At 35.2% G+C, this 27,686-nt stretch overlaps 1 protein-coding gene across 1 annotated transcript; it reads left to right on the top strand.

The window, feature by feature from the left end:
• Nucleotides 15,134–23,880, top strand: LOC105171124 (26S proteasome non-ATPase regulatory subunit 12 homolog A-like). The gene is made up of 12 exons (XM_011092149.2): nt 15,134–15,269; nt 15,379–15,576; nt 17,541–17,648; nt 17,732–17,836; nt 17,942–17,998; nt 18,095–18,291; nt 19,373–19,472; nt 19,573–19,685; nt 19,781–19,934; nt 20,085–20,162; nt 23,093–23,330; nt 23,437–23,880. Exons 1-11 carry the CDS (start codon nt 15,267–15,269, stop codon nt 23,309–23,311), a joined length of 1,332 nt encoding a protein of 443 aa, XP_011090451.1. The 5' UTR covers nt 15,134–15,266; the 3' UTR covers nt 23,312–23,330; nt 23,437–23,880.

The following is a 27,686-nucleotide window of genomic DNA, read 5'->3' as shown; positions in this document are numbered from 1 at the left end:
GGGTATTTTTCTCTCATGTTCTCCTCAACTTCCCAAGTGGCTTCCCTTGGAGAGTGATGACTCCACTTGACCTTCACCATTGGTATTTCTTTATTTCTCAATTTCTTTATACTCCGATCCAAAATTTCTGTTGGCTCTTCTACATATGTCAATCCCTCTGATATCTCTATATCTGGCTAATGCAAAATATGACTAGGATCGGATCGGTATCGCCGTAGCATAGAAACGTGAAACACGTCATGTATCTGCGATAATTCTGTCGGTAATGCTAACCGATAGGCTAGTGGTCCAACTCGCTCCAGAATTTCATACGGTCCAATATATCGCGGACTCAGCTTTCCCTGCTTCCCGAATCTTAAGATTCCTCTCCATGGTGATACTTTTAAAAAAACTTTTTTCCCCCCACCTGGTATTCCATCTCTCTCCGATGCTTATCAACATAACTTTTCTGCCGATCTTGTGCTGCCTTCAAATACTTTTTAACTATTTTTATCTTGTCCACTGTTTCTTGGACTAACTCCGGCCCTTCAAGCTGTCTCAATCCTTCAATATCCCAACAGATCGGGCTTCGACATTTCCTTCCATACAAAGCTTCATATGGAGCCATACCAATACTGGAATGAAAACTATTATTATAAGCAAATTCCATCAGTGGTAGATGATCATCCCAGTTTCCTTTGAATTCAATTACACAGGCTCTCATCATATCCTCTAATGTCTGAATCGTTCTTTCTGCCTGTCCATCGGTCTGAGGATGAAACGTTGTACTGAAATGCAATTTTTTGTACCTAGCGTCGTTTGCAAGCTTCCCCAGAAATGAGAAGTAAATCGAGGATCTCTATCAGAAACTATAGAGGTAGGAATACCATGTAATCTCACAATCTCTGAAACATATAATTCGGCGAGCTTATCCAAGGAATCATTTTGACGGATTGGCAAGAAATGTGCAGATTTAGTTAATCTGTCAACAATCACCCAAATAGCATCATGTCTTCTGAACGTACGTGGTAACCCAATGACAAAATTCACAGTAATCTTTTCCCACTTCCATTCAGGTATAGTCAAAGGATGAAGTTTACCAGCTGGTGCTTGGTGTTCTGCTTTTACCTGCTGACAAGTTAAACATTTCGCTACGAACTCTGCCACATTTATCTTCATTGTTGGCCACCAGTAATAGGGTCTCAAATCCCGATACATTTTGGTACTGCCAGGATGCATAGCATACGGCGCGTAATGCGCCTCGTGCATAATTTTCATTCTCAACTCCTCTACGTTCGGCACGCATATACGTTTTCCATTGAACAATGTACCATCTTCTTGGATTATAAATTGATCGCTCTTTCCTTTTTGCACCTTAGCTTTCATCCTCTATAGATATGGATCTCTAGCCTGTGCATCTTTAATTTTATCCTTGAGGGAGAGCTTCACCTGTATCGTAGCCAGTAGAATATCACCACCAATGCTAAAGTGTACATCTATAGCTCTGAGAGCAGTCAAATACTCCATGTTATAGCAGATCATATCCGCAAGTTGGTCCACCGTCTTTCTACTCAAAGCATCTGCTACAATGTTTGCCTTCCCGGGATGATAGTCAATGGTGCAGTCATAATCTTTCAAAAGCTCTATCCACCTTCTTTGCCTCAAATTCAATTCTTTCTGTGTTGGGATATACTTTAGACTTTTGTGATCTGTAAATATTTAAAACGTCTCCCCGTATAAGTAATGCCTCCAGATCTTCAATGCATGTACTATGGCTGCTAACTCCAGATCATGGGTCGGATAGTTCATCTCGTGTGGCCTCAATTGCCTCGAAGCATAAGCTATAACTCTCCCATGCTGCATCAAAACACACCCAAGTCCTTGTCGTGAAGTGTCAGTAAATACCACATATCCTCCATCCCCAGACGGCAAAGCAAGGATAGGTGCTGAAGTGAGTCTCTTATTCAACTCCTCAAAACTCTGAGCACATTTGTCATTCCAATTAAATGGTGCATTCTTCTTCAACAAGTTCGTCAGAGGTTTTGCGATTATAGAGAAAGTCCTTTACAAATCTTCTATAATAACCAGCCAATCCCAGAAAACTCCGGATCTCCGATACATTTTTAGGTGGCTCCCATTCTAAAATAGCCTTAACTTTTGCTGGATCAGGTTGTACCCCTTCTTTGGAAACAACGTGCCCCAAAAAAGCAATTTCCTCCATCCAAAATTCACATTTGCTGAATTTACCGTACAATTGTTTCTCTCTCAGGATCTGTAAAATTGTCCGTAAATGTTGTTCATGTTCCTCGGGACTACTCGAATATATCAAAATATCATCAATAAACACAATCACAAATTGATCAAGGAATGGTTGTAACGTCTTGTTCATCAGAGCCATGAAAGCTGCAGGGGCATTCGTCAATCTAAATGGCATAACGACAAATTCGTAGTGGCCATACCTAGTCCTGAAAGCTGTCTTTGAGATTGACTCTTCCTCAATCCGTAGTTGCCAATATCCTGACCTCAAATTAATTTTAGATAACATAGTGGCACCCTTTAACTGATCAAGCAGATCGTCAATCCATGGCAGAGGATACTTTTTCTTGATTGTGATTCGGTTCAGCTGTCTATAACATAATCTCATACTCTCATCCTTCTTCTTTACAAATAATACCGGTGCTCCCCACGGTGAAATACTAGGTCGGATGAACCCTTTATCCAATAGCTCTTCTAACTGCTTCTTCAATTCTTTCAATTCTAACGGAGCCATTCTATACGGTGCAATTGAAATAGGTGCCGCCCCAGGAATAGTATCTATTTCAATGTCTACTTCTCGATGAGGTGGTAGTCCAGGTAATTCATCAGGAAAAACATCAGGAAATTCCCTCACCACTGGAACGTCTAATACACTTGGACTAACTTTCATGGTATCGTGCACACTAGCTAGGTACGCCTCACACCCTTCTTTAATTAGATTAAAAGCGGTCACAGCATAAATTAAGCAGTTAGGTATCACTTTTCTTTCCCCCACTATAACCGTCTTCATCTTCCCATTGACTTCAACCATCACCTCTTTTGTTTGAAAATCCACTAAAGCATGATTACTAGCTAACCAGTCCATTCCCAGAATGACATCAAATTTCCTAAGGTCTATTACAACCAAATCCGCATATAAAGTAACACCCTCCATCACTATTGGACAAGATCTCACCACCGTATTCACTAATACAAACCCACCAGCAGGCATAGACACATGTAAATCATGTCCAAATGGTTCTATCTTAGCATGTACATGAGATGCAAAATCACGTGATATAAATGAATAAGTAGATCCTGGATCAATCAATATATGTGCACTAAAATCGCAAATAGAGAAGGGACCAGTGATAACCTCGGGTGCCGTAGGAGCTTGTTCTTTTGTGATTGCATGCACCCTGGCTTGTGGTTGAGGCTGACTACTTTGTCCTGTTGACGTCATAGAAAGATTCCCGCTACCTCGACCACCTCTACCTCGTCCTCTGCTCGTACCTGCCCGTTGTGAGTTTTCCCCCACACTGCTAAACTCTGAAGTCTGAGATCCTCTGGAATTATCCCTCCATGTTGGACAATCCCTCATAATGTGTCCTGGTTGATGGCAACGATAACATACAATTGGTTGAGCTCCCCAACATTCACCAATATGTCTCCTACCGCAATTAGCACGAGAGGGAATAGATCTTCCACTGAACGATCTGGTTGGACCTGGTCTTGCTCCAAATCTAACCGAAGTAGGCCCACCTCTACTCGAAAATACTGAAGAAGACCTGCTAGTCTGACCTACTCCTCGGGGCCCACCTCTACTCGAAAATACTGAAGAAGACCTGCTAGTCTGACCTACTCCTCGGCCTCTGAACCAACCTCTCTGCGGACCAGAGCCCCTAAAGGAAACTGCACCGCTTTGTAACAGATAACTCATTCTGCTTTAATTCCAGGAATTCAACTTTTTTATGATTTCTATAGACTGGCGGAGTATATTTGTCAGCAAATTCTTTCAAGAAGTCATTCCACGTCAAAGTGGTTGGTCGGTTCCTGCTCCCTGGGACTGTTTCCCACCAATCTAAGGCATCTTTCTCTAGTAAGGACATTGCATACCTCAACTTTTGCTCAGAAGTACACTCGATCCTGTCTAACACCCTTTCCGTGTTTCTCAGCCATTCCTCTGCTTCAGCAAGATCAGTTGTACCGGCAAATACCTTCGCCCCCTGTCTCCTTACTATTTCATAATTTTTATCAATAACTGCATCATGTAGTTGTGATTGTGGCGATGGAACCATCCTCTGCATCATTTCCATAAACTGTTGCATAAAAGGGTTTATTTCTGGTTGTGGGGCATTTCTATTTTGGGATTCTAACCCCTGATGTTCTGATCCTGAATCATGACCCTGTACAGACTCTATTGACTCAGTTGGGCCAGCAGCATTTTCTCTTGACGCTTCCATCCTATATAAAATACACACATGTGAGTAGATTCCTAACATATACACCTTACATATAAAATGACATTTCATCTACTATCCCAAGGAAATCTAATCCCTGCTCTGATACCACCTAATGTAGCACCATCTACTATCCCAAGGAAATCTAATCCCTGCTCTGATACCACCTAATGTAGCACCCCCTTCGCTACAAGGGTTATATCTACCCTAAACGTCATACTTAAAATAATCCCTGTATTTATATATATAAATGCACATAATCATCTAATCGATATGCATACGTAATCACAACGTCATAACGACATAATCAACCCACAACATCACATATATACAAATCAAACACCACAGGTGATCCACCACAGTTGATCTCTACGCCTATGTTCTCTTTATACAAACAAAATAAGATTTGTACTCTAGCTGACAAAGAGGAGAAAACAGCATACTGGACCGACCTGCCTGAGTATAGTGCGTAGACCTATTCTTCAACAGTCAGACACCTCAAAGTCTACTCCCGAAAGAAAATGTCAACAGAGGGATGAGCCTGCCACTCAGTAGGTCAATAATCAGCCATATCTATATATGTATATCAAACACAACCCAAACAGGACAAGTAGGCAATATGCATGGGTTACAGTCAATTTAACTCCAACATAATCAATTGTAGTACACCATATAGCTATCTCACAATAAAATAATCAATTTAACTTCCTTTTTCCTAGTTTGCTTACCAGAAGGTGATATCATGTTTTTCCCATCAACTCAATCTCACCGTCATATAAATTTAAGTGAATCCCCTTGACAGCCGGCTCATCAATCTCATTCGCATCATAGCTCTTTCAATTCGCATCATAGCTCTTTTATTTAGCATCACAGCTCTTTTCACATCACATCTTTTTCATATCGCATCAAAGCTCTTTTCATTTCATTTCTTTCTCTTTCTTTCTCATATCGCATCAAAGCTTTTTTCATTTCATTTCGCCTTATAGGCTTTTCAACACATCAAGGGTATTCACGCCACAATTATATTCAATTTCCACCACTCCCTAATTTCCACATATCACCATTCTTGTAAGCAACTAGTAACGTAAAATAATATATCATTACATCTCATTTTCAGAAACCCACAACACAACATACAACAAACATGATATTTCAACGTGTCTTCGCATTCCACGTACACAGTATCGTCATCAACGTGTCTTCGCATTCCACGTACACAGTATCGTCAATCAAATCAAATCATTCACCACGCATATATTTTTAGATAAAACAATATCAGCATGAACCACAAAGTCATATAATAGTAATACCAGAAATAAAGAGAACATATATAGATAATACTAATTATTTACTTACCTCAACCTCACAACATTTCTTTCTACTCAATCGCTAATTGTCAGTCCTTTCACCTCACCCCCGTATTCTATAATGAGTTATACCACATACAATTATATATCAAGAATATCATAATTTCTTTTAAATATAATATTAAATCTCTTTCGTACGATTTCCAATAATTCTTTAATACTCCACTTCTATCGAAATATAAATCTTCGTTCTAGTTCTTCTCAATAACTAGACACTATACGCTTCATAAAAATATTTATGATTTATCAAGTGATTCATAGAAATTTATTTAACTAAACCCCTTATACATTTATAACTATCATTTTTAATAACATCCTTAAATTAAATTATTATTAAAACCTCATTCTTCCTCTTTAACAATATATTATTTCTTAAGTATAGTTTTCGGAATATTCCTACGAATTTGTTATCAATTTCTCGCTATTATATAATTTAATTAAATAACAATACATAGAATTGTGTATTTGGTTAACAATTCCGATGGAATTATATAAATTGGCTATAGCAACATTCAAATCTAATAAATTTAATAATCTAATTAACCAACGATATCATTTTTATATTCGATTTGGTATTTAATTCGGTACTAATTTAAATAGTCAAAATCATAAAGTACTCCGATTAAATAGTATATCGCTTAATATAATCAACATTTAATAAATGAACTAATTAAATAATATAATTACATAAATTAATAAAAAATTAAAATAGCAATTTTCTTACCTCCGTCTGTTTCTCTTCTCCCACCAAAAAATTGCAATTTGCTGTGTGTGTTGTATGTGCATATGTTTGTGTGTGTATATTAAAAACAACAAACAAACTAAAATAAAAAAAAGGAAAAGAGGGAGTGAGGCGGTGGGAGTTGGGCCCCACCTCCACTCTCAATTCTCTCTCTCTACTTATATATATATACATATTATTTTTATATATATAATATTTTATTTTATTTATTTAATTAAACTTCGCTCAAAATACTATTTACGTCCTTTCTAATTTTCTTAATTAATATAAATTGTCCCAAAATATTATAACGAACTCCAATTTAATTCATTCAAGTGTTATTATATTCCAATTATGACCCATAATGTATTTACTAATTAACTAAATTTTATAAAAATTTATCAATTAATCCCCCAATTATATATTATTATTTTTGGGGCGTCACATTTTGTTTTGCAAGTCCTCTTTCTCAAGAGTTTTCACTCAATTATGCCAAATCTAACATTAGGATCCAAGACTTTTGGACCTGTGCTAAAATTGCACTTATCAATCGGCGCCGTCTGTGGAAAATTGAGTTAAAAGGTGTGAGATACCATGGAGAACCCCAGCAATCCTGCTAACAAGCAAAAGACCATGGAGGTACCCAACAACAATCAGCCTCTACAAGTGTTGCAAGGGCCTCCCTAGCACCAGTAGGAGGGTCCACCCCAGCCTTCCCAGCTCTGATGTTGTCTCTTAGAGTGACAGAGCCGTTGGCTGATCCTCCAAGGCGAAGCACCTTCTCTGACACTACATTAGGTGAACTTTCCCCAGCCTTGTTGGGCGAGATCCAACAAGTAGTTGTAGCGGTCGTGCGGGTGCATATGGCGATACTAGTCACTGCCCGTTCAACCCCTGCGCTAGAAACAGGCACCCTTCAAGGATGAATCGAAGAAAGTCCCCCAGGAGAAGGCGTCGCTGTGATAGGGGCCCCGCCTACCATGGTACAAGGGCTCCCCCCAACGATTCCCTAGGAGATTCCCCAACAGTGGCTGGCTCAATTGGGGTGTCTTCAAAAAGGCCTCTAGGATGTCCACCATTAGATAGCAGGAGTCCCAGGAGAAGAACAGCAGGGCGTCCCCTTCAGAGACGTTGTGATGGCGGACGAGCTCCCTGCAAATTACCGCACCCCTGCCATTGCTATGTATCATGGGTTGACCGACCCCTAAGAACACCTTTTGAGTTTTGAGAACACAGCCTTGTTACACTAATGTACGGACGAGATCAAGTGTCGTGTTTTCGACACTACTTTCGCCAGGGCGGTGCAATAATGGTTTAACTAGTTGCCCTCTGGAGCAATAGAAAGCTTCCAAGAGTTCAGATCTCTTTTCCTACACCAATTCGCTAGTAGTTGGAAGCTTCAGAAGATGGAGCTCAATCTCTTTGCCGTACGCCAGAGGGATAATGAGCCGCTAAGGGAGTACCTCAAAGGTTCAACACCGCATCCTTGGAGGTACCCTCCGTCACATAAGAGGTGAAGGCCAACACCTTCTCGCAAGGGCTCTTGGATGGGGACTTCTTCAAGTCCCTGGCCAAGAACCCCGTTTCAAAGTTCGATGCCCTCTTGGCAGGAAGACAGCCAAGAAGGAAAGTCGGGAAGAGAAGAGGAAAGAGGCCAGGGAGTACAAGAATGTTGTTCTTGGTGAAAAATGCAAGGAACAAGAGGACGAGGACCTACTCCACCCGAACGCCTTCTAAGAATAAGGTCTGCCTCATGGCAGGCATCCCTCTCAAAAAAATCCTACACCAAGGGGGCATCCCCCTCAGCAAATAAATCTTTACATATCTACTTCCCTCAAGGAATACTTTTTATTTTAATAATTTTGGAGACATATTTTACTCCTTTCAATATGTTAAGATATGTTTGCTTGTAGGGATTTCACAAAAAAGACATCCCTATCATAAAAAACTCTATCTTCCATACAGACACAAAAGTCCTGTCTTCCACACAGGCACCCCAACCCTTCTTCGGGCAGGCACTTAGGTCCTTCTTTAGAGGACTCGTAAGCTCTGTCCCATGGAGGTACCTAAGCCCTCCTCTACGGAGGCATCTAAGTCCAGCGAACAACTTATTCTTCCTCTAGTGAGGTTCCTAAGTCTTGCTCCAAGAAGGGTTCCCTCTTAAATAAGCTCCCCTCCTAGGAGGCACAATAACTTTGCTCCATGCAATATCTATTCGTAACATATACATGTATTTCTTATGTAACATTCTCTTGTAGAAAAATAACCGCTACATCAAAGTAGGCACAAAGACACCCGTTAAGTTCTCCTCCATGGAGGCACCCTTCTAAAAAGTCCTAAGCACTTTTGGAATATTATCTTTTAGAATGAGAGTTCTTTATGGATTAATTGGATTCTTCTTTATTGATTAAAAGGGTCGTTCTTTATGGACTATCCAGGGCAGTTATGGCTCTTAGACCTAGCCCAAAATTCTAAAGTTGAGGGCTGTGTGGCAGCCTCACATTAACTACATGATTGGTGATGGCAACAGAATTATGTTGTGTGAAGATCTTTGGCATCCTTTGGGAGTATTGGTTCTCAAGTTTCATCACATTTCACTAATTATAAGTTCCTCTATTGGCTAAAGTTGAGTGTTTTATCCAGCATGGGGAGTGGAATTGGCCACCTCCTACTAGCTTTAAGGTAGCAAAAATCATTGATGGGCTTCCTCCAACCCAGGAAGGCCTGATGTGGTTAGATGGAACGGATATAGTGGCAGATTCAACACCTTGGGAGCTTATGGACTTTTCCAAAATGCGGTCGCTCCAGTGTTGTGGGCGAATATGTTTATGGGGCTGTCCAAAATTGCTAGGAACATGTTTATACTTTGCCTTGCAATCCTCGGTGAGCTCACTGTGATAGATAAGGAGCGACTACAAGTTCATTCTCAAGTCTGTGTTTTATATAAAGAAGACACCTTGAGTCACATGATCACTTGTTTTTTAAATGTCTCTTTGCTGCTAAATGCTTACGACTACTTTCTGACGAGGTGAAGTTTGAGTGGTCTGGTCTTCCTTGGCTAACTAGTGTGTTATGGGCTTCGAGGCGATGGAGGGGAAAACATGTTTATAATGCCGCTATGGCATCCCTCATTTACCACCTATGAAGGGATCGAAATGCAGGAAGATTTTATAATGTAGATGTTGATGCCCTTTATTGTGACAATCTCCTATGGATTTTCCCCCTCGGTTTAACTACTATGCATTCTTTTAATTGGTTCCCCATGTTTTTTTAACACTCAAGCTATCAGAAATAAAACCCACAACTGAAAAAGGAGATGAAGAAGGACATAACACTATATACCAGAACCAACTTGCTTTGGCATATTGAAGTATTTTTAAATCAGAAATGATGACTCAAATAGAAAATGATAGAAGGATGATTAAAGCACCATTCAAAATTTATAGGCACACCAACTAGAATTCTAACAAAGAAATAAGTAAGTCAAGCCCCTGATGAAGGAAACCTGTTTATTTGAACTCCTAAATATTTTCTCACATATTTAGGAGTTGGGTGGCTGGTAATGGAGATGACAGAAAACATTATTTGAAAAATATTTTAAAAAAAACAAAAAAAGACGCTTTTAAAAAAATTATAATTGTAGGTAGAACTGCTATCTAAAATAGCGGTTCTGCCACTATACTAAAAGAAATGTATACTTTATGGATGAAACAAATGAGGTTTCAGCTAATTTTAAGCATGCATGTATCATTAAACGCTACTTGTAGCATCGACTTTGACTGGTTAGAACTGATGCTACAAGCAGAGGTTTTGACTAGTGTTCACAAGTCCTTAGACCGATGAACTTTTTCAAATGAAGGGTGATGGTAATACCCTTGTAAAATCCATCCATGCGTGCCAAGGGAAGGACCACAAAACTTTTGAAGTGAAAAAAATTGAGTGAGGCACGACTAAATAATTTTCCTTCAGCCAAAAACAAGATTACGTTGAGAGTAGAATTATGACTAATTTTGGTCTAGATGATATAAGTGTGTTATATGATCAAGGCAACATCGATCTAGAGATGTGGCCAGAGTTCCGAATATAACTTTACATATTTGATGTGGTGATATTTCTTTTTTTTTTTTTTTTGAATCTTCAGCTGATCCCACATCATGCGGTTATGTTAACATTGACACACACACCTTATTACTGTACTAATCAAGAAATGAGACCCAATATACATACTTTTTATTTCTCGATTGGTAAAGCGATTGCCACACTTCAGGACACTGTAATCATATGGGCCTTTTCATTGAAGGTAATCTTAATACCAAAGTATATTTGAAGTAGGCTCTTGAACAGTGGCAAGATTATTGTCATTAATCGTTCGGGTTCAACCTAGATCAAGGTTCCATTAGATATTTCTAAACAAAACTCACTATATTACATGAGCGCTTGTTTGCCCACACAGTGATGGTGATAGCCCTCTAGAGGAGGTATTCCAAAAGGCAATATGTGCCTTGTGCACTATTTGCGACGTGTTATGTCTTGATGCTACCAGTAACATTGCTTCATTATTGTATTTATGTCACATGGTGGATACTTATAAAGGTGTTACCTCTAATTGGGGTATACCAGTGTTAGCTTATATTTACAGAGAATTGTGTATAGCATCGTAGAGAGAGAAAACTAATATAGTGGGCCAATGCAGTTGTTACAAATATGGACTTGGTCCTGTATTATAACACTCAGGTTCTCTCCAAGGATATATCCGATTTTGCGTCCAACTATAATAGTCAATGAAAACATCTTACATATCTCTCCGTATATTGCACGATATGCACCATGAATTTATTTCTATTTTCGGTAAAATACAACTTTTAGTTTTAGTTAATTTTGTTTCGGTACTTGTTGTTTACGTGGTCGTATCATGTATCTCTATACATACGGCTCATAATAGTCTACGGCTTATCAGGAATATCTTGGACTTGATAAAGGAGGATGAGACCTCATGAGACAGATTTATTTGCCCAACATACAATATATTTCGTTATATATATATATATATATATATATATATATATATATTTGGGTATATTGAGATGGTGGTGCACCTAATATCCAGTCATTGTCATTCTATGCCCATTACACTACATGGAACATTAAATGTCCGTTGATTCATTGTGCCATTATGGAGATGCGTCATCCGAAATGAATTTTTCATCAGCTTGGCATGGTTCAAGACATCTCCCCGAACCAAATATAAGTGAAAGATGACTGCATTCGCTTGACAAACAATGACCCACAGAATAAATGTTTGGAAAGCATTTCTAGCAACCATTGCCAAGATGTGAGTGATTTTTATCGACGAGTGTAAATTTTAATGCGAAGACTTGTTGGTTTGCATCCAATGTCACTACTACCAATAACTTATACTTGTACTTCATGTACAAATGGGTTATATTTATAATTTTGCAACAATAACATAATCCCTCTATAATGGTCTTAAGCTCAGAACACATAATTCAGTATTTTAAGACTTGGTTTGCCAGTATCCAAATGCAATCATTCCATAATCGTCCCTAAGTCCCATTTCTATAATGCAACCATGTATTTAGGCAAATTCTACACAAAGTTTTCCCAAGTTCCATATACGTCTTCCATAGCTGGACATGTTTGATGTCATATGCTGAGTCTTGACGAACCATACCCAACAAATGTGTTGCAATCATACTCTTAGCCAATTACTATGATCAACAGAAATCTCATTTATCAGACATGCATGCGATCCTACGTACTTGGTAATCTCGAACAACCCCATACTAGACTTGATATTATTCATAGCATCCAATTGGAACCATGCTCTGTATCATAGTTACATGCAACCTTCCATAATTTTGGTTTGCTATAAAAACCACACGGCATTCTCGTCTTGCAGATCGCCCATCGAGAAATCTCGTACATTTGCTTCAAGTGGTCTTTACTCTTGAAAACCAATCCACATATGAGCTCTCTAGTGTTCATGTCATAAAAATACCCCAAATTAATAGTAGGAAGATTGAAGGAGTCTACAGGAACCTCTAGATGTAAGATACTAAAAAATGGAATAACTGGATACAGAGTAATTGGCTCGGATGTGGTAGACATGTTTAAATAAATTATTTCTTGTTGTCGGGTTGACCCATTAGCATTACCACCAAGCACATCCGATGTAATTTGAATTTTGATTTCATCATCATTATCAGGATTATCATTATTTTGACCCTCTATTTGAACCTCATTTGGTTTTGAATCTATTGGATTATTATTTAAGAAATTATCGGCTTCTGGCTCAACATTAGAATACTCATCATCTTATTGGTTGTATGGAGAAGGATTTGCGTAACCTTCATTAATCCCATTCATCGCCCTAAAAAATTGTCGGTGGCTTTCTCTTCTCTCTTTGTTCTTTCTTTTCTCTCTTTGCTGTTTTTTTCTCTTTCTTCTTTCTTCTCTCTTTCCTTTTTTTCTTCTTTAATTTTTTGTTCTTCTTGCCTTTTCCTCGGCAGATCTTCTTTTAATTCTCTTTTCTTGTTTGCTCTCGTTTTTTTTTTCTTCTCATTGTATTATATGTATTATATATTATTTATTATATAATATATGTCAAATGTAATCAATAATTACTTCTAAAAAATAATTATTAACTTATAAAACCATTGATATTAAAGATATTTACTATCAATGCTACTTAGTTAAAATATTTAAAATTTTTCTATCTACCGAAAATATTGTAGCAGTTGCATAAACTACTGACAATATATCAGTACTATATACCTAATTCGTATTTTTATTACTTCAATTATCTATTAAAATTTATCAGTTCACGTATAAAAGTCTAATGAATGTATTTTCAACATGTTAGTATAGTGCATTTAACTATTGATTACAAATTTTTTCAATTTAGACCATTTAAATCTTTTGTACTCAAAATTTTTCCTATTTCAACAAAATATTTGAGAAATTTGAAAATTGAGGACAATATACCAATAATACATACTTAATTCTAAATTTTTTATTTAACTTTTATATATTATGTTTTTCCATTCCAAAGATAAAGTCTAACAAATTTATTTTGGAGACAATACTACAATGTATTTAATTATGCATTAAAATTATAATTATTATTTAAAATGTAAAAAGAAATTCCTCAATAAATTAAATTACTTAACATAAATATATATACTATATTTCACTAACAAACAAAATACTATACACATACACATATATATTAATAAATATATATATTCAAAGACATGATTTGACAATGAACAATAACTCCTGTCTCCTAAATTTCAACATCAAACTTACACCACTTATTTTACACTATTTTATATTATATCAAAACACAAATCTAAACATACCATCTATCTCAAAACACATACTTACTTATCTCTATTTTTCTCTCTCTATCTCCAAAACACCAAAATAAAACCATTCAAAATATTAATCCAGACATAGTGCAAGTTTTTCATACAAAATTGACTCTAATTCAACAAACGTAGTACTATAATATATTTTCATAACTCTGACTAAAGAGTGATCATAACTCACACAATCATATGAATCAATCCGTTGACCTCTAAAATAAATAACAATAGCAATATTATTTTGTTGTGCCATATTTTCACAACAAAATAAAATGTATATAAAAACTTGAGTTAATAACAATTTTATAACCAAAACAATCAAATGTTTTGATTGTAAAAATTCTCGATTGAAAATGTCAAATAAAATAAAATAATCTTGGGTTAAATGTACTTTTCACCCCTAAAGTATATATAAAATCGTCATATATTCTCCTCTAAACTATAAAATGTAACAAACTCCCTCATATATTGGACCAAAAATTTTATAACAAAAATGCCCTTATTGTTTCCTCTAAAATATGATTATTATAATCATCACAAAAAACGTAATTTAAATTATTATAATTTTTTATTTAAAATATATATTATCCAAAATTTATAATTTTTGTAATTAGTATGAAAATTTGAATAAACTCTATAAATTTTATTCATTTATTTTATATAATTATTCAAAGATTTACATAATTTTTATTTTGTATTGTTATATATAGTGAAGTTTTTTTCTAGAGGAATTGTCAACATCATCTAAAAAAGTTCATTTATATATATGTACTATAAAATATACAAATCTATTGATATAATTAATCTATAATATTTTATTATTTTATGAGTGATGATATGCTATATTTTAAATATTTGTTCATGTAATTTAATATAAAAATATATAAGTTATATAACATACTTTTTTATAAAATTAAATTGAGCTTGTAAATAATTTTCTTTGTAAAACATATTTTCATATTAAGCTTGTAAATTTTTTTTTTACGTATTATATAGTTTATAAAAAGCTATACATTTGGAATATTATTTTTTAAATAAAAATTTGAGAAAAATTTTAAAATTATTAAAAGTAGTTTTGAGAGAGATTTTTTAATTAAATATACTTTAGAAAGTGAAACAAAAATATAAAGTAGGAAGGGGGTTTTTGTTATAATAAACATAATTCAGGGGTCAAAATGTATAATAAAAAATTTATAATTTTGTAAAATGTATTAGCTGTAAGATGGTCGCATGGTAAAACGTATTTCAACTCTCTCTCTCTCTCTCTCTCTCTCTCTAGGGTTTTGTTTTTCATCGATTGCACGAAAAATTCCCGAATTGGTTCTATTCGATCGAAATGGTAAGCAAATGCGCAATCTTGATTTCCAATTAGCTTATACGCTATTGTTGGCTTACCCATTTTGTCTCTCGTGCTGTGATTTCTGGAATGTTTTGGTTTAATTTTGTAGGAAAATGGAGGCGGAGATTTGGAGGCGAAAATTGAGATGTTGCTGAATGTGGAGAAGCAGATGAGGCAAGTGGGTGATGTTGCAGGTACGAGGAAGGCCGTCACCGATATTTTGCAGCTCTGCTTTGAAGCCGGCGCGTGGAGAACACTCAATGATCAGATTGTGCTTATTTCCAAGCGGCGTGGACAGTTGAAACAGGTTCATTCGACTTCTCTGACATTTATTTATGTTTGTTCTATTGATATTTATATTGTTGTAGTCCAGTAGAAACTGTGGCTTTTGAATTGTTGACCGCTGTGCAGGTTTTTTTTTCAATCTCTGCTCTGAGATTTAATGTTGCTATTTCACTAGTTAGTTTTTGAACCTGACCTAGGAGAAGCTGATTCTTTGGTGCAGAATGTATTGGCTTGAAGATTTTATTTGTCCTTTTTGCGCTTGTGCTTAAAATCTAGCAGATCTTACTAAATTTTTGTTCTCTGGTTCTCTTTCTCTCGTTTATTTCTGCGGTTGGTAGTACGATTTCACTTGGGGTAAAATGAGCGGCTAGAGCTTGTGACTTCGGGGTTGATCTTTTATGTTTTCTTGATAGTTAAGTATTGTTGTAGGAAAGTAAATGCTTGACGAGAAAATTGCTGGCACCTACACTTTGTTTGATTGTATTGTTGATCAAGTGTATAATTGTTTGATGTTGGTGATGAAAATCATTGGGTCTTTCTTGCCTATTGTTTGATTAAGTGGTCTGATTTAAGTGGGTGTTTTTGTTCTAGAACTACCTGACCGTGCTGTAACTTCTAACTTAACCCATAGTTCACATATTGCTCGGGTATGCAGGGGTTGGGATCTGGGATAAAAGTATTAGAGGTGCCAAGTTGCTACATCAGTGTATGAGAAAGTTTAGGCTGCCTTTAACATAGTAGAATACCAACCAATTTCGATCTTTGTGCACAATAAAACTAATAATAAGTTTACCCAAAATGTGCTCTGAATAATTTTATTAACTTCAATATCATGTTTCCTTTAAACAATATATTAGAGCTGGGGGATTGTTGATAGGTCTCTATCCATCATTGGCTGGGATGATATTCTGTGCTCATTTTTCATACATGACTTTATACTTTTTCTATTTTTGGGTTTTATTTTGCCTAAGAAATTGTTATTCATTGTCAAAGTAAGAAAGCTTTTACATGCTAAAACGTAGAGGAAGAAATTTATGATATCAACTTCTGTGAAGAGTTTAATACTCAGAGTCAAACTAAGAAATCTTACATGCAGTCACGTTGGTGCCCTCTGATTGAGGGGATGATAATATATTTTTTCTCTGGTCTTTGTAAACCCTATGAGCAAGGGGGTCAAAATTTGGCCAGTGCTCAGACTTATCAGTCCCAACAGGGAATGAGTCCTCCACAAGAAATGAATAATTTGACAAGTAAATACGCTATCCATTTCTCCAAATGATTCACCTATTTCGCTGTCAAAGATAAACCATGATGTTGTACAAAATGGAAGAAATTAGACTACTCAGGATTGCCTGCCACGTAGAGTTTACAACATTAAACATGCATTGTAGTCTAATTCCAGTTCTCTGTCATCATGCATTTGTTGAGAATAATTTTCATTTACTGAAATTGTATTGAAGTTTTCAGCATTTTTGGAAATCTCTATGCAGTTTTTTCCTTTTCTGTTTGGGTTGTGATGAATAATCATTTGGATCCTCATTATAGGGCAGAAATGTCGATTTTCATTTTTGAAGCATGGTCTCTATCTAGGTCACTGGGGCATGTACGGAAATATCCACATAATACTAAAAATTGCTGAACATATTAATTAATGTGTTTTTGTTGACATGTATGGTAACTGGTGGCATGTGCGGAAATATCTGACACGTAAAATTTGTCAGTAATGCCGTTTATATTTTATTAGCTACTACACTAGGCTAGCTTGTTTTCTGCGTTCGGGTTCTTGGTGCTTATCACTTTAGGTTCATTATTTTTACCCAAGTTCCCAGAAAAGAAATAATTATAGTTATATTGGCAAGAGTTGCCTATTTTTTTCTATCAGAGCCTTTCTTATTCTGTATGAAATAATAATTGATGTTTCTGGGGTTTGCTCGCTGCTTGAAGTTTCCAGTCTTATTAAATTTATTTCTTGGTCTTTTGATGCAGGCTGTACAAGCAATGGTCCAGCAAGCAATGCAATATATTGACCAGACTCCAGATCTTGATACTAAAATAGAGCTTATTAAGACACTTAACAGTGTGTCCGCTGGAAAGGTGATTCCCACACTGAAAATGTCTTTAGATTTTCCTTATATTAAGGACTTTGATTCTTAATGTACTGCCGAAATTCCTGACAGATATATGTTGAGATAGAGAGGGCTCGGTTGATTAAGAAACTTGCAAAGATTAAGGAAGAACAAGGACTTATAGCTGAGGCTGCTGACTTGATGCAAGAAGTTGCGGTCAGTGGATCATGATGTTGAGCTATTATCATTTAGATCATTTGGCCCTGATGCATTAGTCATAGATGTTCCAACTTCTAGTTTGCTGACAGATTTGTGCCACAGGTGGAGACCTTTGGCGCCATGGCAAAAACTGAAAAAATAGCTTTCATACTTGAGCAAGTACGTGATTTCTCATTTCTCTCCATGTACAGTTGATGCTATGTTCCAATGGAAACTTGGCTCATTTGATAAGTACCTTGTTCTTCAAATCTTCAGGTTCGTTTGTGTTTAGATCGCCAAGACTATGTCCGTGCACAAATACTCTCGAGAAAGATAAGTCCTAGAGTTTTTGAAGCTGATACTTCAAAAGAGAAGAAAAAGCCAAAAGAAGGTGAAGCCATTGTCGAAGAGGCTCCTGCTGATATTCCATCATTGTTGGAGTTGAAAAAGATCTACTACCAATTAATGATCAGGTATGCACCATTTTGATTTTCTATTTTCTGATATATTAGCACATTACATTTGTATTAGAAATGGAGTATAAATTCACAGAACTGGCACATATGTAATGGATGCACACAATTATGCAGACACATAGATTCATATACAATAGGTAGACTAAGTTGGAGGTTACAAGGCTAAATTTGGTGCAGGCTTTGGCCCTTTGCTATTGTCCTTTATATGATGTCGGTCCTCTGTTAATGAACTATGGGACAGTCTTCTCCGTAACCTCTTATTGTGGTTTAAGTTAGATCCTGATTTTGGGAATTGGTTGATTGGCTTTCAATGATTACTTCCCTCATGTCATGCTATACTTGTGTAGTGCAACAGTCATTCCGTGAAGCACAAGATTTTCATTTTATGAAGGTTATTGATAGTTTTCGAGTAACCTATTACTTCCTGTTTTGAATGGGATACTTCAGATAAGAATTGATCATTGCAGCGTAAATTACTTGGTCTACTTGAAATATGTGGTCTCGTAAATCATAATCATATGAAGTCACACTGCATAACATATTCTCCTCTCCTATGTTGTTTTGTCTTGTTTTTGTGGGAAGATTTGGACTTATAAATGCTCCAATGAAAAAAGACTTCGCTCATTTTTCCTTTTTGGAGATGTCAACACATGTTGTTTTATTTGCTAAGCATAGCAGTTTAGCATTTAAAATCAAGTATGGTAACTTTTGATATTACAGCATTTTGATCTTCAGCCACTAATTTGACCAAAACCCTATAAAGGTACTAAAAGCTTCATTTGCTAGGTGTCATCTAAAGCTGTGTGCCTTGTCAATCAGTATGAACACCAGAATTAAGTTATTGGCAAAAATATTTTTTAATACTGACTAGTTTTAGTATAAATAGCTTACTTTAAATGGAGCATATGGCACTTAGACAAAGAGGAAATATATAAGGCGGATGAATCTGCTCCGCACGCAACCATGGATTCTTCTAAATCACCGGACTTGAAATAGATTCTAAAAGTTAGAGTTCAGGAATGGATTGATAATATTTGATGTATATACACCGGGTATTGATCATTTTCATTTGCTGTAGGTATTATGCGCATAGCAACAATTACCTTGAGATATGTCGATGCTACAAGTCAATATATGAGATTCCTTCTGTGAAAGAAGACCCTGCTCAGTGGATACCGGTATAAGCAACTACTTTGTGATTTGTCCAATGCTACTAATTGTAATTTCTTCTAAGTATCTTGAATTCCACTGAATTAGATTTGAATCATATTTCTGTAGGTTTTGAGAAAAATATGCTGGTATCTGGTCTTGTCTCCTCATGATCCCATGCAGTCAAGCCTTCTTAACTCAACTCTTGAGGATAAGAACCTTTCAGAAATTCCTCATTTCAGGTTAAAACTTTATAATATATATATATGGTTATTTCTTCCAATTTCTTTGCCTTCATATGCTACTCCTTCTGATACTTGCTCTACCCTGCCATAAGGTTACTGCTGAAACAACTAGTTACCATGGAGGTTATTCAGTGGACAGCTCTTTGGGACACATTCAAAGATGAGTTTGAGAATGAGAGAAACATGCTTGGCGGATCTCTGGGTGAAAAGGCAGCTGAAGATTTGAAACTCAGAGTGATAGAACATGTAATACTCCTAATTATCACATCTGTTTTCTTATGCTTTGTGATTCATTTCCACTGCTTTCTTTGTTGATACCACCGTCATACTGCTTATGCCAATTTAAATCTATTTATTTTTGTGCAATGCATATAATTTCAAATGATTTTATTGCAGAACATCCTTGTTGTCTCAAAATACTACTCACGGATAACCTTGAAGAGACTTGCAGATCTGTTATGCCTTACCGTCCAGGTCTGTCTATATTTGTTTTATGAGATACCATTTCCTGTAAAATTCTAAGAGCTATGAATTACTTTCCGTCTTTTTATGGTATTAGTATTAATTTTCGCTGAATGGTCCTTGGATATGGTTTCAAGTACTTCTAAATTTGGTTAGTACTTATAATGGGGGTGGTATCTTTCAGATGCAAGCAAATGAATGTTACATCTTGCAACTAGACCAAGAACATCAGATATAATGAGCATATTCTGCATATAATCCATATTTGAGCTTTTTTTTGTCTTTTTGAGTCACCCACTTCTGTCTTCCGTCAAAAGAAAGCAGCTGGCAACTTTTTATTGTTGTGTTCTTCCTCATCATCCTGTGGTCCATGAGATAGCACAGGCCCGAGTAGAGGGAAAAACAAAAAAAATAAGAATTGAACTTAAAATCTTTTCTGGAGATATCTATTCTCCTGGAGAAACACATAAGATATCCCGATATAGCGGCGTTGTTGATACCACCAAGAAAGTATCATTGTAAAATGTACATACCATATATTTGTGTTTGGTTTATGATATATCTAGATGGTTTGGTAGAAAGTGACTACCCTTTTCTATAGTGACCTTCTCTTATAGATTTCCTTAAATCCCACGATCATTTTAGAATTGTCAAGATGTAAAGTTGCACTTTTACGCATGCACCTGTTGTTTGACTGGGTGCATTTCATTCCTTCTCAAGATGTAATTCCCAAACCAGGCAACAGAACACAAATGGAACTTGCATTCTCACTCATATGATGTTGAAAGAGTAAGGCGTGAGATGTGATAAAGGAAGCACATGTCTTCCTCATTGCTCTTCTAGAGTTTCTGAATTCTGAAAATGAGGGGCTTTGGGTCTTTGGCTCTGTTTGATGATTGAGTTTTTAAACAAATATTTTTTGTTCAGTATCATTGAAGATAATGTCATCTTTTTTGCACTTTAATCTGTAAGTTTTTAGTTATGGGTCTAATTTAGAGCCATATTTTCATATTGGAGCATCACTTGTCCAAGAAATCGGGCATTACTTGCTATAAGGGGTGCAAGTTGAGCCGAGTCGGCTTGGGCATTCGAACTCGATTCGAGCTATATGCTTTGTGTTCGTGAGCGCGCGAGCCTCACACCTATTTCTTTTTATTTATAAATATTATTTAAGTACATATTTAATATTATATCAAGTTCATATGCAAAATTCACCATATATTAGAATTATTAGTCTCTTATTTTAATTTTATATAATAATAAAATACAGTATTTTTATTTATATTGTTTAATAAGCAATAATTTAGTAAGTTTTGATACCTTTTTGTAAATAAATATTTAAAATTCACCATAAATTAGAATTATTAGTTAATCTTATATTTTAGTTTTAGATGATATTAAATATGGATTTTTTGTTTATGTTATCTAAAAATCAAGCTTAATCAACAATGTCGTATATTTTTATAATTTGTTTATAAATAAATATTTAATATAATGTATATGAATTTTATCGTTATAACTTCAATATCCACTAGAACAAAATGCATTTATTTCAAAATTCACCAGATATTAGAATTGTTAGTCAATATATTATATTTTAGTTTTAGATGATATCAAAATATGGTATTTTGGTATATATTATCTAAAAATCAAGCTTAATCAACAATTTAGTACATTTTGAGAATTATTTTGTAAATAAATATTTAATATAATGGATATGAATGTTATCGTTATAATTTCAGTATCCACTACAACCAAATGCATTTAATTAAAGAATCACCATATATTAGAATTGTTAGTCAATATATCATATTTTAGTGTATTAGATGATATTAAAATATGGTACTTTTGTTTATATTGTCTAAAAATAAGCTTAATCAACAATTTAGTACGTTTTGATAATTTTTTTGTAAATAAATAGTTAATATAATGCATATGAATTTTGTCATTACAATTTCAATCCATCATAACAAAAAGCATTTATTCACTATATATTAGAAATATTAGTCCATATCTCATATTTTAGTTTTAGATGATATTAAAATATGGTATTTTAGTTGATATTATCTTAAAACAAGCTTAATGGACTGAATTTGTTGATGTTAGTTTAAAAACTTAGTGGTATGGAACTTTGGTTACTTTGGTTTCTTTCATCATGTTGTTTCTTTTTGGTCTTCTTGTGAATATTTTCTTCCCTAGTTTTTATTTAGATTTTTAAATAATGTATTCCACATGGTACAATAATCCAAATTTTTTTAAATTCAAATACTTTAGGGAAAAATTAATTGAGCTCGAGCCTATCCTTTTGAACTCGCTGTGCTCGAGCTCAAGCTCGAGCTTGAGCCTATCCTTTTAAATTCACCGAGCTCGAGCTCAAATTTTCGGCCGAGCTCAACTCGGGCTCGGCTCGTTTGGACCCCTACTTACTATTGTCCCAGTTTATGTATATATCAGTCATAAATCAGGTAATAGGATTAGGATAATGCTGTTGCTATTGTCTCAGTCTAATTAGATGTTATGAGCAATAGTATTTGATTGTTGGTATAATATTACGATCTAATATTAGGTTTGGTATAATGAATAACAATATTATATCAAATAATGGAACTTGCATTTTCCTTGTATAGGTGCTTATTTAATATTCACCCTTCCTTCGACAAATTTAAGCTTGAGAATGATTTTGTGTTTAACTTCATTAACAGTTTATATGGCAATCTCTGCTATGCACATATTAGTGGTTATTTGTTATATGCACTATCCTATAACTTTCTGATATTTTTAGAATTATAATGCATTTGTACCACCAATGATATTCCCAACAGTTGACTATGTGGACCACTGCCTATTGATATTAGCCAAACTACAGTTTTGAACCATGGTATCTTTTCATATGCTTTTGTTTTCTATCATCTTTGTTCATAGGATTCTCATTCTTATGGCAGGAGGCAGAAAAACATCTCTCTGAAATGGTCGTCTCCAAAGCATTAGTGGCAAAGATCGACAGACCTATGGGTGTGATCTGTTTCCAAACTGTCAAGGATAGCAATGACATTTTAAATTCATGGGCAATGAACTTGGAGAAGCTGCTCGACCTTGTGGAGAAGAGTTGCCACCAAATTCACAAGGAGACAATGGTCCACAAAGCCGCACTCAAAGTCTGAAATGCTGATACTTGGAGAGGTTGGGATCTTCTTTTTGCTCTTGTTGTCAACAAATTCCTTAACATAGAAATTACAGATTGGCTTGATGTTTCCCGAGACAAAATTGAGTGTGATTTGTCTCGCAGGTACTGTTTTACATTAGTCCTAATGACTCTGGGCAGGAACCAGGATGTACCTCATTGCAACTGCAGGTCCCAACTTTCCCATCATTTGGCCCTTGACGTCAAATTGGTTCCATGTCAAGTACTTTCTAACGCTTTTACTTTTCAAATGATTCATGTGACGTATTACACATTGTCCTCTGGGACGAGCAGGGTCATGATGTTTGTGCCTATATGCTCAAAGTTATCATATATCAGGAGAAATGTATGTTATTTTGGAAATGTGGGGTTTGCAAATCGTATATACTTGAGTGAATACGTGATCTATTAGAGATCCCTGCAAAGCTCTTATAGCTTCTTTGAGGACTGATTCTGCATTTTGTTGAGCTCTTAATACTCAAGAACCTTATATGGATTGTGTGCACGAATCAAAACAATTTTCCGATATTATATATTTTCATTTGGTCAGATTGGGAAAGGAAACAAAATCCCAAAAATTGGGAATATGAATAGAAAATTTAGGAATCTGAAACCTTTATATTTTGTGATGGAGTTTGTTTTCCATTCCCTTGAGAATATGCCAATAAAACTATTCTTGGCATTATTAAACTTATATATATATATATATATATATATATTTCATTCTTTTGTCATATGTAGCATACCAAATATTTTTAAGAATTTTGATTGTTTTACCTATTAAATACCTTGTTTCTCAAAAAAATTGCAATGGAAAAAGATTTTTAGAAATAAAAGTTTTTGTAATTTTAATTCGGGTATCATATTCCATTCCTAATAAACAAATAAGGTCTTGAGTAGTACTAGAGCTAGAATGAACATTTCTCTCCCAAGATTTTGCAGAAGGAAGGTTGGTGTGCAGGTCATTTTGTTCACGTCTCAAAATATAGTGTAAAAGAAGAAACCATCCAAAAGCAAACAAGAAGATGCTTTTCCTTGAAATATAGTGTAAAAGAAGAAACCATCCAAAAGCAAAAAACAAGATGCTTTTCCTTGCTAGAGAAGTAAAGAATAATGTGAAATAAAAGATACATCTATTACTATTACAATATATCATAACATAATTTTAATATTAGTTATATATATTCTTATTTATAGAATATCTTTTTTATTAGGAGTTGTTCAAGTATGGGGAAACAAATGGGGAAAATTATTTAAATAATGTAAAAGAAAAAGAAAATTACGAAAATGCCGTCATTTGAAAATGTTTAAAAAAATTATGGAAAACTGCTTACACAAGAATCCATTTTATTAAAAAATTTAAGAAAGCAAAACCCAAAGTAAAATTTTTTAATGTAACATGTTTAAGAAAATTTTGATCTGTACACAATGTTAATAATTTTAAACTATATTATAATAGTTATTATTTTTTAAAAAATTTGGTTGGCTGCGTTATTTCAAGTAAAGCTAAGGAATATTATTGTTGTCATTTTTTTTATACACAATATTAATAAACACGTAATATTATTTTTGTCAATCTTTTGTACACAATATTAATAAAACTATTAAATTTTTTATTAAATTAAAATTATTTTTTTATTAAAAATACATTCTACTAATAATTATTTTTTCAAAAAAATTGTCTGATGTAGTTATTTTATTAATAAATAATTAAAAAATCCATTAACTGAAAAAAAAAAAAAATAATTTGCAAGAACTTGTGTCATTCTATTGATTAAATTGAATTGAATTGATAACTCAGTACACCGTAATGGCTTACAAAATATGGAACCAAATAACTCTATTTGGTTCAGTCATAATAGAAAACTTTTTAGTTAGGTTGGGTTCGCATTCGAACTAACCAAATTTGAAAAACATAAAAATTCGGCAATATATTTATAATATAATAATGTATTTATTAATATATATATAATTAATAAAATTATAATGGTATATGATACCCCTGAATATTTTTCTTTGCTAGGCCCAAAATATGGAAGTGAGCCCCCATTGAACAACCTAGTCGATCAGGATTTGTTGGCCCATGAATAGGGAGGTAAAATCTCATAAAGCTGTTTTTTTATCTTTACTAAATCTGGTAGGTCCACAAAACAAGCCTACTTTAGCAATATGAATCAGCATACAGTAGGTGGACACGTCATGGTGGTTGCTGACATATTAGGACACATCATACTAAAAGATCCTAACTCTTGGATCTCAGGCAAACTTGACAAGACTTGGTCAATGAGTCATATTCAGTCAATGCTAGTTCAAATCAAAAACAGATTCTTTGACTGGATAGCTAAGACGCATAATTTTCAAATGGCATATGACTCTCCATAATCACTTTCTGGATCTTGATCCACTATCACTTATGAGTATACCCTTTGTGCATTAATTTTGGTAACAACTTGCTACACCTACTCTCCCACTCAAATTCTTACTCTCTCTCGATTTTGAAGCTATTTCAAGCTCATTTTTTGTACTCCACACAAACTATATCACATCACTATATTCCACCATTATTCTCACTTCACTTCAAGAGGGGACGTCCCCTCTTGCATGCAGATGAAGAACAACCACCACCGGCACCACTACCTCAGACTGCAGCCACTCCCTCTATCGCCTCTTCACTTACATCTTCGCCACCACTTGAGCCAAAGCTGACACCAACAGCTGACATCTCTAGCTCCCTCTTCAACCTAAAAAGCAATGACTCCAACAATTCATTCCTCCCATCAAGCACCTCATCTTCATCTTCATTCTCACCCTAGTACAAATCCTCCCATTGATTCCCCACCTTGGACACACACATGTAAGAATCCAACCACATAAAAGTTTACGTTTGTGTTGTCCTTTATGGCATTTGTCTCTTCTTCGCCTATGTACTTTTGTGTGGTCTTCACTAATTGTTCTACATCTTCAGGGGGTTTGCGGCCCAAGGCTGAAGCAAAAGCCCTTTGTTTAAGCCATGTATCAACATACTTATCATTATGTCTGTTCTTAAATCTTAGACTTCCAACATCTCATTGTTAAATCTCTCTACAAAGTTTTTCGAAGATTCATCCTCCTGCCTAATAGTGAACAAATATGTGGCCAATCTCTTGATTTTTTTTCTTGTTGGCAAAATGGATGTTGGTGAACAACTAAATATTTCCACTTGGGATGCTGGTGAACCATTCTTGTCAAAGCTCTACAGATAATTTTGCCTTGGTTGAGTCAGACTAGTCATATAAATTCTATTAACGACTCAAACCCAAACATGCTCTTGGGATCCTTTATTCCATTATATTTCGGCAGACTTAGGAATAAAAAATTCATCTCCAACATTTTCGTCAATACCTTAATTGAGAACGGTGAATTCTTATTTTGTGCCACAATTGGTCCCTTGGATTTCGATTCATCAATCTATAATCCCAAATGTTTTGTCTACCTACTTACAACATCTCTCTCTACTTTTGTGATTGTTGGTTCTCTCCTCTTTCCTCCCTTACTTGATTCTATTTCAAACAGTTCTTCGGCATGACCTTTTTCAAGTCCAACCTTGCTTTTGCTTCCCTAGGATCGTCCTCGACCCCTTTTCATTTATCTCCCTCGAACAACTGCCTTCGTATAAAGTCTCACGTGATGGGGGTCGTTGTACTTCTTTTATACTCTACTATAGCCTGCTTACTTGCTTCAACAATCATTCTCTTGGGGGGTCTGATTCCACTGAGCTATGTTCTCTCCTAGAAGTTTCTTCCACCACTCAAGTTCTCCAAGTATTTTCCAATGACGAAGCCAAATTGATTTGGATTGGAGGTTGAGATCGGTTCAAAGATAGTCCAAATCGAGTGTTTAGGAACCTGAGAAGGAAAAAAGATCCTTAGGCTCACTAGGTGGTCTCCAGTGAAGACTCTCCAATGCTTAAATCAGTTCGTGAGGTGAAAATGAGATAATAAATACTAGTGTGAGAATAAAACGTACTAATAAATGAAGTGGTTTGGTGTATTATAGGGCTAAACATATCCACATATTTGGGAAACATGGCTTGATCCAAAGGTTTTAGGTGTCAAACAATCAATGACTTAAGAATCGAGTTTTTTTAGGTTGAGTCGAATTCGGCCACATGCCGTCCCAACTAAGAAAGAAGTGGATCTTCTTCAATTTGGATAGCTATTTTTCTTTTATTGGGGGTATTTTGGTATTCTATTCCCATCATTACCTAATTTCTAACACTTTGTTTGGTTTTCTTTTTAGCCCATCTTCGAGATGGGTCAAAATAGACCAAATGTTTGCCTTTTTTTTTTTACACCTTATCTGTATGATATTTTGTT

Source organism: Sesamum indicum, linkage group LG9, assembly GCF_000512975.1.
Source record: "Sesamum indicum cultivar Zhongzhi No. 13 linkage group LG9, S_indicum_v1.0, whole genome shotgun sequence".
Lineage (NCBI taxonomy): Eukaryota > Viridiplantae > Streptophyta > Magnoliopsida > Lamiales > Pedaliaceae > Sesamum > Sesamum indicum.
The sequence above is the reverse complement of the archived record's forward strand: the minus strand, read 5'-3'. Positions and strand labels throughout refer to the sequence as shown.